Genomic DNA, 12162 nt, shown 5'->3' on the forward strand with positions numbered 1-12162 from the left:
GTAGTCTGTTCAATAAATATGAGAAACCACATAGCTCTTTGAATGGGGGCAAGATTTAGGTTTTAATATGGATATAGGGATAACTCAGAGCTACTAAAGAACATTGATGTCTAATAAAGGAAAGGATAATCTGACTAATAAAGTGAAAAATTAAAACAAAAATCAATGTTACATTCACATAAAGTGTGTTAATAGCTTTTATTTAACATTAAAAGAGAAGTCCCTGGTTACTTTCTGAAACTTCAAAAAAAATACATTCAGGCACATCAATGCTATGTAGACACAGTTGATCAAGTAAGACTAGACTATCATGATGTACTGGTATAAATCAGTGAGTCAATACTTTGCATATTCAATTTGTTTAGCATCATACCAAAAAAGTGTAAAAAAAAAAAAAACATTCAATGTAAAAATAATAAGAGATAAGGAATCTCATTCTTGAATGTACTGAGCAAGCAATAACTTCATATCTGGTCAACAGGTAGAGAGAATCCAAAATAACAACAGGCCAGATTAAATGCTCATTCATTGTCTAAGTTACTGAATACTAAAATATAACATCCTTTTCTAGGCTGAAACTTGCAGAATTTCTATGGGCACAGAACGATCATAATGAAACCTTTGTTGCTTTGGAGACTCAACAACCATATAGTTTAAGCCTTCGTTGCCTGAAATAATTACAACAGCATCAATGAAAGAATAAAAAATTTAATAGTTTGAATTAATTTATTTATTAAGTTGTTTTTTTTAATCTAGAGAGAGATTTAATGACTGTCAACCCATTTACAGATTTAGGCTTTTTTATGGCCACAGAGTGGGGAATTCAAAACCTAGAGAACTAGTCATGCCAAGTTTCATTAAAATTGGTCAAGTGGTATCAAGTTTTATGAATTATATGCATAAGGACGTAATTTGCTTTCTCCAGCTGACCAGCAGAAAACCATGTTTAGTCTTTAAGGGAATACAAAGACAATACAACTGAACAACATTTTTTTTCATTTAGGTTCCACCATGTATGGGGGAAGGGGTTTCCTATGCAAAGTATGGTCAAACTATTTCTATTAATGGTATACATACAATTGACATATCAACAGGTTACAACTTTTATTGTTCTACTGGTAGTAACATTCTATTAGTTTTATATAATTAATATTGATTTAGCTTTTTTTCTCCATTTTGGCTCTGTGTGACATGTGAAATATTAAAAACTATAAAAACACCCCTTTAATAAGTGTAATACAATAATAACAATAATATAGGACCAAAAAAATCAAAATTAACTTTAAAAACTTCAATAATATAGTTTACAAACGTAAACATATAGTAATTTTTATAGGATGCATTGCAATGCAAAATAAAATCCAAAATCTGTCAAAAGAATGGACTATTCATAGTAGATCATCATTGGCACTAATATATGAGTGGAAACCCACCCATGCAGGAACTTTCTTCAAACATTCTTTGACTTTGTGAGAAGAGTAGCTCTCACTGAGTCAAGGCATAGTTTCTTTCTTTTTTCATTAAAAAAAAATCTCTCAACTTTGGCATTTTCCCCAGGAATTCCAAAGAAAACTTGACAAATTTTGAGATCTGAGTAACAAGTTTCATAAGAGCAGTTTTGTATACAAGCATGTTCATGCTTTTACTTTTTAAAATGTATTGGCTATAGTTAACATGGACTTACCTATTGCAATAAGAAAAGCATCTCTTGTGTCTTCATTGCGTATTGTAGATGCAATATAAGCTTGAGGCTTTTTATTGCTATTTGAGCCAGGATCTAATAAAATTTTTAAAACATAAACTAGGGAAGGTATTATACTGGTATCGTACACGACATCTGAAACAAAAAGATATTTTTTTAAACTACTCAGTAAATAAATATTCTTGTTAAGTAAAGTAAAGAATCACAATTAGCAGTTAAAAGTACCAGTAAATAAAACACCATGACTCAACTGTTGAAACAAAATTTATATTTATGTGGGAAGTGCTCATATTTTATTTCTAGTGGAAAAAAAGCATTTTTTATTTGGAATCTGAAAAACTGAAATTGCTCCAATAACAGGCCAGAATAAAAACAATTTAATGCACCTGGTAAGTTTGCTGAGATTTCAACATAATTTGTGTATTATTTGCTTTTTGAAAAGTATCAAAGAAAGAAAGCTTTCGTAATGGATATTCATTATGTATGGGACAAGAGCAAACAAAAGGAGTTACTGCAGTCCTTGCCACAATGACAAGAAACAGCATCTTCCAAACTTGAGATTATAGGTAGAATCAACAGCCACATTGGTTGCTTATTTTATTTTTTGAAATTATTATCTTGCTAACACCAGCACAGTATTTTTTCTGTTAAGAGTAAGATGTCTATATTGTTAATTGAGGTAAAGGTCACTATGTGCAACCCCCTGAATCTCATGACAAAACAATGTCTGATTTTGAGATATGTTCATGTGCTTTTCCAGAATGGACTTGCTATATATCTGCAATATTCCAGAACCTTTTGGGGACCTTAAATAAACGTGAGAGAATGTGCAAGAACAGTTGACTGTAGTCAGTAGAGTTGAGAACAACTTGATGCAAGTCATTATGACTAGAGCTGCGGGATACTGCCCTCCTCATAAATATTCGGACTTGTATGTTACTGGAATTGTGCAAACTCCAGGCATTCTATAGAATGCCTAAAAACGTCAGGCAAAGTACAAAATGAATTTCCTACAAGCCTAGGGATTGAATAGAATGCCTAAGTGTTCTATAGAATGACTAGAACTGCTCGGAATAATATTTCTGTTCACAAGTCCTCTAAATAATTAAGTCCTGTTCTTAAAAGTATGAAATTAGTTGAATTACAACTGTCTAAATGTACATGCTTTGTACTAGGTAAAAAAATGTTTTATTTTGTATTGTATGAAAGGCGAAAGAAACTATGTTTGTATGAAAGGTGAAAGAAACTATGTCTATCAGGTTGATCTAATTCATATATATATAATTCTCATCCAGATAAAAATAAAATAGAATAACATTACCAAATGAAAAGCTTTTCCCCTCACTAAATACTATTGGAAGAAAATGTCCAACATGGAAATGCATACTTTTCTTTACTTAAATACAAAATCAACTGACCTGCTGCAAGAATAATATCTGATTTTAATTTTTCTAAAATCTTTCCTTTGACACATTCCCAATCAAGGTGACTTATGCTGACACGCTTATCACTTTTAAAAGTTGCCAGTCGGTGGGATGAATCAATGTCCCAAACGCTGGCATTAACATCCAATTCAACAGGATCTGAGTAAATGCCATCATCATTAATATCCTCTAGCTGCATACTTAATGAATCATCTGTCTGAGAGGTTTCCCCCCACTCAATGTCACTCACTGCAGAGCCTTGGGGTTCAGAAGAAAGACTTAACTGTTTCCTTATTTTGCGCATGATTTTTTTGTCCCTGTCAGTGGAGCCTGAGTCTAAAGTACTTGAAGAGCTGCTGTGTAGAAGATTCAACTCAATGTTCTTGGATAGCAGGTAGAGGACTTGCGCATGACAGTCAGTGAATGCATAGCTCTGCACCTGACAAGACTTGCAGGTGATTATCCCAGTAAGCCCCAGCCCACTGCCCAGTTCTGTAACACATCTGTGGAAACAAGAATGTGCACAATGAGATGCTGGAATAACTCTTAATAATAATGGGAATAATTTATACCAGGCTTGTTTAACATGCAGCCCTTTGTATGTACATATATAGTCCATACAGAGGTTATTGTACTTGAGTCAAATTTAGAGCCTAACTTTTTTTTTTTTACAGTGGAAAATGGAGGACTAAACTATATTCACACAAAAAGTATTTTAGCTTGAAAATTGTAGATCACATTTTAAGCTTAGAAAAGCAAAATTAAATTGAATGAAATAAGGAGAGTTGAAGAAAAACTTTATTTTCATGCGGTGAAAGAAAATCCTTAAAATAAAAAAAAAACGTTTGATAAACTTAGCACTATTTCATGCCTTTCATTTTTAGTGTGTGTGTGTGGGAGGGGGGGGGGGAGAGGAGGAGAGAGAATGGGGTTGGCATAAATGGAATTATTGTTCCCAATATTTTTACATTCATATCCATGGGGCAGCTACTGAAATTTTAAAAATGTTTACTCATAGTAAATAGTTTCTTTTAGAAAAACAATTTTTTCAGCCTATAGTTATAACTTCCTTGTAAGTGTGAGAGAATGATGGTTAGCAGGATTCAAACATCACAGACTGAGTTCATAATAAAGTAATCACTTAACTAGAAAGCAAGCCAAGCAGACAGAAATAGATATAACAATTTTTTTCTAATAGAAACTCATTTGTGTCACCACTTCTAGCAAATATATTATTGTATTGATTTTTATATGAAGCATGCCAGTAAACCTCCATTTAAGCATTTAGATAACTTTTATTGATCCAATCAAATGGAAATTCGGTTTGACTACAATTGACAACCTCAGCATAATTACTGTACAATAACAGTATAGATACACAATATAGATGCACATACGAACGATTTCACTCTGATAACCAGTGCTTTATAAATAGACTTCTATATACTTCTCAATGACAACAGAATGTTAATTTTTAATGTTGGTGATCCAGGGTCTATTATTACTGAATGTTTTAATTTTCTTCTTTGGTACAATCATGTTTTCACAGAACTGGATGTACAAATTAACAGTTGTGGTAAGTTCATCTGTCTGGGCAGTTGTTTACAAACATGTCCCAATCTGTTTGCTCCAGACAACTTTGTAGCTGTAAAACAGCGTCGTCAGACCATGACTGGATGGACTGTACTTTGGGTTTTGTTGTTTTTAAAACTGGTTTGTATGTGGGTGTAAGATGGATCATTGTGTGGTCGACTCTCCGGGGGGAAATAACGATCGAGATGTGTAGGCCATTTTTATGTTGCTATAACACATGTCCAAGGTTTGCAATCAAGTTAAAGATGTTAGAAAATGGGAAATCAAATTTCCAGGAGCTCTTCTAGTTTTCCAGTTCTACCCATGAATGATGGATGACAGATCACACAAAACTAAGTGTCCATTCCCCTTTCCATTAAAACATGATAGAGACTGTGACATTGATTAGGAAGGAGATTGACATGCAGGCCAACAGTGAATATCCTAACTTTGCTAGGCATACAGCTGTGGGAGGAAGTAGGGGGTGGTGAGCAAAATGTCCATACTAGAGCCCCAACAGGTCTTGAAGTAAGCAAGGATTTTGTTAAATTCAAAAAGTCAGATTTCAACCTGTTGAGTAGTGGTCTGGACAATTGTTTACCTGCAAAATGTGGCAAGCTTGATATTTTTGCATGTCTTAAGATGGGGAGTTAACTTAAGACAAATTCCAGACCTACTCAAAGATGTGAATGACCTTTTTTTTCTTGTAAGAAAGTTTCTAAATTGTAAGATCAGAACAGTGTTGCAGACTTGGTGAATGGACTGATGATATTATATAACTCCAACATTATGTGGACATTGCAATTTATGTGTAATTTTAAAAACAAAAATCATTTGGAAATGCTACCCCCCCAGACTCCTAATAGTTTATATTATCACTACCTTATTCTAGGCCAAGGTTTTGAAAGACACTTTCAATACTGAGTCTGTACTTATCTTTTCAGTCACCTGAAATTGTTATCAAAAGAATTCTGAGAAAGATTGAGTGATTTTTTTTCACTATTTTTTGAAGATGGTTTGCATTACTTAAATTTGTTAACCTAATTGTGACTAAATCAAAGGCTTCTCTTCCTCAATTACAGTTTTAACAATCTAGCTCTAGGAGCTTGCTGCTTGACAAGCCTGATATAAATACAGAATAACTTTTGAACTACAACTAGGATGATTGAATCAATGTTGGATAAAACTACATTTTTACAATATATGATGGTATAAGTCTGTGCTAAGTTAAAAGTTATAAAATAAAATGCTGGTATAGCATAAACTTTACTGATAAACCATTAAATTAAACCATTTAGAATTAGCAATTTTAGACATAACACACTTACTTATTGGTGAAAGTTTGTGGATTTTCTAGAACCCATTCTGCTAAATGTTGTGCTGCCTTAAAAAAAAAAAAGTTTATTTTTAGGTTATAGTAAAACCGGTATTGAATGTAAATGACAAAGATCATAACCATGTGCAGATTTTGAGATGTATAATTTTCTAAGACATGCTACTGGCATCTATTATACAATCTATCTTTTTTTTTAAACTTCAAGATCGATTGGATTAGTCAGTAGACATTTTCCTAAGCTAAATAAAAACAAAAAATATATTTTAAAAACATCAATAAAATATTAAAAGCCTGCAATAGTTCAAAATAAAAATTTAAAAAATCAGGAAGACTGCAAATATTATTTTAAAACAGTCAGTCAATGATGTTTTGGTTTTTAGAAAGTTTGTATTAGTAGACAGCTAGCCCAGCACTGTCATAAATATGTTCATTATTATGTTGTAATATCAAGAATGCATGTCAGGCGAGAATGTGGCTAATTTTTTACAAATTAATGTAAAAATCTTTTTAGCCTTATCTAGTGCTTGACAGTTTTCAAGACATATCCATGTGTCATGACAGCGTCACAGAGAGTGGTGTCATAATACTGGAGTACCAGGTAGAGTTTAAAATGGTTTCTTGTGTCACTTTCATGCAAGTGCTATAGTGACTTCCATAAAAGTTCCTTATAATCAATAGTACCAGAATAGTCTGTTAGTCAAAAGTTTATATGAGTCATTGTAAATAATGCCTGGCATCTAAATGTGTGAGTAAGAATACTAAAATTGTATGATGCTTTTGTTTTTTTAAACAATCTCACCTGCCAAGTACTCAAACCAGTAGTTCCCTGAGAAACAAGATGGACTGATTCTCGGAGAGATATACAATCTCCTGAAGGCTTTTTTGATGATAAAAAAAAATCTTTCAAAAACTAATTTTAAAATGTGATATGATGATAATAAAAATAATAATATAAAAATAAGATAACTTAACTTTGTTATTGTCAATCATAGGAAAACTATTTGTATTTAGTTTCCATGTATTAAAAAAAAAAGTTTATATTATTACCATTCTGTAGGATTTATAGCAGAGTGTCTCATCATCCTCTTCACTACCAGATAACAGATCTGTGTAAGCTTCATACATTTCATCACAAATATTGGCATCTTCAGATTCCAGCTGATAGAAACAACAGTGGTTCAAAACTTATGGCTAATTTATAAGTACAAATACAAAATAAGTCTATGGTTAACTTATCATTGGATTATTCAGTCATTATATACATTTAGAAATTAGAAACTCACACAGATACATTTCAACAAACCTTGTAAATTAATAATTTCATAAAGCTCCGCATATAAGAAAGTGAAGGTGGAAATTTCACACAAACAGGATGTTTGACTGTAGCTAACAGAAGATGTTTTTGAAGCTCTGGGTTGGATAACAAAAGAGCCGCTTCATCATCCTGTAAAATGAAAATGTAAAACTTTAGTTAATATATAGAATTAATTTCTACTTCAAAATTTTTACTTTCCTTTTCAAAAAAAAAAAAAGGGTCAGCAAACTATAAAGATATTAAATATTATTCCAATTTTAAATTCTTTTCGAGTATCTGATATATAATAATCTTATACTATAAAGTAGAATGTTTGGCGTATGTATGTATGTATGTATGTATGTCCCCATATAGAAATAAAAACCGCTTGACCAATCTTGATAAAACTTGGCAGAAATGTTCCTTGGGTACCAACTTAGACCATAGTGTATGTATTGTGGCCCTAAAACAAACTTAAGACCGTCAAAAAAAAAAAAAAAGACCAACTCTATTACAGCTATAGTATTTTATGGATCTAGGCCATGTTTACAATGTTGACATGAAAAAAGATGGAAAAGATTTAGACCTAGATCTAATTTTAAGAACTAAACTTTGCACTTTTTTTTTTTTTTTTTTTGACACCTGAAAATACAAAATATAGTCTATTGATGTCATTATTTAATAAAATTAACCTTCAAATTTGTGTTTCAAAAGCATTTTTACATTAATTCGTTATCTATATCTGCGAATTTAGATATCCCGATGCACATTCTTTCATTAGACATTACCAAATGGTTACACATTAACACATCTCTCTTCTGAGTCTATTCCTATGTCTAAAACTCTTATTGAACTCTAAGATGATAAAACTTCTTTTCGCAAAGATAGTTTTATGCTTTAACACATGAACATACTAATTATAGTCCATTCATTTCATATTTTAATCAAATTAACATTCAAATTTGTTTTTCTAAAGCATTTTTAATACATTTGTTCGCTGTTCGCTAAAGCTGCATAGCCGTGTTGAGGTGTTGAGATAGGCCTATATTCATTCAAGAAAAAAGGTCACTGCATGCGCAGAGCAAAGCCTTCACGCAGCACAGAATGAACTCTATAAAAGCCAATTTTTAACTCTAGATTAGTCTAGATCTAGATCTATGTCTACCTCAAGATCTACTTTATACTTTAACACATACAAAATTAAGTCTATTCATTTAAAATTTTAATCAAATATATGTAGGCCTACAAGCAAATGTTTTAATTTGAAAAAATGGATTTAAGTAGATTAGCTATTTTGATTTGATGGCTTCATTCATACTATTTTTACATTTACACATTCGCTTTATTTATTAAATTATTATTTCGTTTAAATGTTTTAAAAACGCTCTCAGTGACTATATCGACAGCAATACGCAAATAAAGATCCGCGGGTCGCAGGTAAAATATGTCTAGTATACTATAAAATTCCAATTTCATTCTTTCATTACAGTAAACTATTTAGGAATTTTTCATCGTTGTTATTCTACAAAATACATTTTATTCTATGTATATCCACTGCCCAATAAAGGAAACTTGGGACAATGCCAAAACTATAGAAGGAGAAATCTGATGTGTCATTGAAACAAAATAATGTTAAGAATACCATAATTCTCAACAGACTCAAGAGAAAAGTTAAGGATGTTCTTTCCCCTACTTCAAAGAGCAGGCAGACTTCACAGCATTGTTGATCAATTATTTAACATCAGACTGTTAAATGAAAAATGCCAATTTTTTAATATTTTGTTATTTTCTGCCACCACAACGCAACCATTTTGTCCCTGCCTCTTTGACATTTCTTGTAGACCTAGACCCGATAATTTGTTTATTTCATCAATATTTACATTTAAACATGTAAAGTTCATATTCATACATATAAATGAAATCAGATTTGTGAGCTAGAAATTTACTATGAATACTAGATCTACTAAATTCTACTATTAAATTTCTTATTTATTAAGTAGATCTATCGTCTACGAAACTCAATTCCAACTTTTAAACTTTTTAAGCCGGGGGGGTGTCTCGCCGGCTTAGCGAGCAAGATGCTCTCATCTTACTTGTTCCATGTCAACCAATGTTAAGCCAAAACGACACAAAAAAAATCATAACTTTCTAACTATTAAACATACTTAATTGACATAATTTAAACAGTTTAAAACACCATTGGAAAGTTCTTTCAAAGTATTTTAATGATGTACTGACGAAAAATTGTTTTTTCAAAGATAAATTTTTTATTTCACCTCCCTACTAAATCTAGTAGTGTAAGTAAGTCAGTGTAGTACTAGCAGACTAGCTGCTACTCACTGCTAGACTGAGACTCTATTAATAAATTATTATTTATAATACATTATGATTTACATGATAATACTAATAGTACTAATACATCTATCATCTACTAGAGTATTTAAACGTTTGGAAACACTTTGGCACGATCTTTTGTTTTTTTATTTATAGTTCAGTAATGGCAATACCTAGAAAAAAAAAGAAAGTACCCAGAAAATCTTCAACTTTTAATCTATAATAATGAGTTTGTTGCAAGTCTCTGGATTGCATTTTTCATATTGAAATTCATGTAAACTTACTGTAGGGTCGTCAACATTTGAAAACACTTTTTCTCGAGGTGCAACAAATGAATACACTGAGAAGAATTTGTAAACACGTTAATTAAAATCTTTTTAAAATTAATTTTAATTTAAGATTCCTAACTAAAGTCATTTTTAACATTTACTTCAGCATCTATTATTTCTTTTTATTTAGTCTGGAGTTTAAATGTGGTTGCCTAGAGTACCTAGACTTGTAGTATTTTAGGTGATATCAATGCCCCCTCCCCCTTATAAAAATACATGTTCTTTTTTTTTTTTTTTTCTTTTTTTTTTTTGCTTGATGCAGGAGATGTTTAATATTTAAATTCTGTTATAAATATTTTGGTATTTTTATTAATTTGATTTCAAAGAAATAAAACAATAACAACACAATGTTTTTTTAAACATATATATATTTACATTTATATATATATACAAATATACAGCCAATATTTACAATGGATCTTTACAATTTTACAAAAAAACATTTACATATTTATATACATATTTAGCCTTTAAGTATTTATTTAGCTGCAAAGGAAATGTTTGTTTTAAACATATTTACATTTAGATATTTACATATATACATTTTATACACATACTACATACACTAATACAGACATACAGCAGATGTTAACTCATTTTATACAATTAAAATTTGCATATTTGCATAAAGGCATGGAAACCGCCCAATGTCAAGATCATTGATCTGGGCAACATAATTGACACACAAAAGAAAGATCTTGAAGTTCTTCAGTTGTCAAATTATTTGACATGTGAGTGCATTCCACATGAAGCCACCGATCACATATTTCACACAGGATCTAAATATTTCCACCTTTTTTGCCACAATCTGAGCAAGTATCTTTTGTGGTTTGATTTATTACTTGGTCAGCACCATCAACACCTGCAGCCAGCTCTTTTTCCATCTCTCCCTTCTTAATAATGGATTGTCATCGCTGTCTTCATCTATGTCTTTTGAAGTACTTGGTTTGTTCATTTTCTTAGCTTCTAGTTTCTTCCTTTCTATGACTTGCTTGTGCATATGTTTTTCTATTTTTTCCTTGTCCTTCACAACTTTGTTAGTTGCCTTTTCTTAGAGACATTTCATTTGTATCCATTGCCTCTATGGCAGCTTTAACAATTTCAGGCTTGTGGTGAATATATTTTCTTTTCTTCTCTGAAGCCATATAGTCTAAACACTTATAGATGATCAAGTATTGGATACGGGTATCTAGACTGTCACAGAGAAAAAAAAAGTATTATAAACAAATCAAATTAATAAAGCAATTAGATCTAACTTAGTCATAGTTAGCTCTACTCTTATATTTTACTACTGTTTCCATTTGCTTCTGTATGACATTTGTAAATAATTGTAATCACCCCCCTTTTATTTCTAATTCTGTTCAGTGAATAATCTGGGCTGTTTAGTGCGTGTTTTCCAACCATTTTTAAACCCTAAAACACAAGTCTGCTATAGTTAATACGTCAGGATGCTTAAAAATAGCAATCATCCCTGACCTGGTTTCATTTTCCCTACGTAGGAGAAAAAAAAAAGTTCACGTACCTGTGGTCTTTGACCCGGTGTAACCTCGATCGTCTGGATAGCAACGAATAGCAGACGTGCAGGAAAGAAACAGAAATGATGCATGCGCATTACCAATGTAGTAGTTTTCCATTTCCTTTTACAATAAAAGCGCCGTGATTTAAAAAATACGATGGGTGTTTCCAAACCGTTCGTGTTTCCAAACGTTTAAATACTCTAGATTAGACGATTAGATCTAGATCATCTAGACTTATATATAATTTATTATAATATAGTAGACTATATAGCCAATATATTTTTTTTATAGGTCTAGATCTAATATACAGGATGAAGATACCTTCCATTTCATTTTTCGAACAGGGACCATTTCAAAAAATTGAGATGAAATCTCAAGTAAAGAATCTATTTCACTAATATTTTCTCCCTCTACTGTTATGGAGGTAGCCATTTTGTTTATTCTACACAAAAAGTATTATTGCCAGGTAGTCTACCTGAAAACAAAAACAAATAAAATAATTCTTTTCAGTAGTTTAGACTTTAGAGTCTCGATAAATCTTTTCCAATTTCAATATTAATAGGTTCTCGAACTTATTATACTGTCAATAAAATCATTTTAACTTTAGATATAGAATCTAAATTATTTTTTTATACAAATGATAGATATAGAATA

At 31.3% G+C, this 12162-nt stretch overlaps 2 protein-coding genes across 2 annotated transcripts in view; one reads left to right on the top strand and one right to left on the bottom strand.

Moving 5' to 3' along the window:
- The window catches only part of LOC106057162 (ribosomal L1 domain-containing protein 1-like), a 187793-nt gene that overhangs the window by 31751 nt on the left and 143880 nt on the right, over positions 1–12162 (top strand). The gene's annotated exons all lie outside the window — the stretch shown is intronic.
- LOC106051660 (protein-lysine N-methyltransferase EEF2KMT-like) lies at positions 169–11969 on the bottom strand. Its single transcript, XM_056022042.1, has 8 exons — positions 11830–11969; positions 7338–7478; positions 7082–7192; positions 6834–6911; positions 6027–6082; positions 3121–3629; positions 1685–1837; positions 169–668 (listed from the first exon to the last, which is right to left on the bottom strand). Exons 1-8 carry the CDS (start codon positions 11938–11940, stop codon positions 568–570), a joined length of 1260 nt encoding a protein of 419 aa, XP_055878017.1. The 5' UTR covers positions 11941–11969; the 3' UTR covers positions 169–567.

This window comes from Biomphalaria glabrata, chromosome 2, assembly GCF_947242115.1.
Source record: "Biomphalaria glabrata chromosome 2, xgBioGlab47.1, whole genome shotgun sequence".
NCBI lineage: Eukaryota > Metazoa > Mollusca > Gastropoda > Planorbidae > Biomphalaria > Biomphalaria glabrata.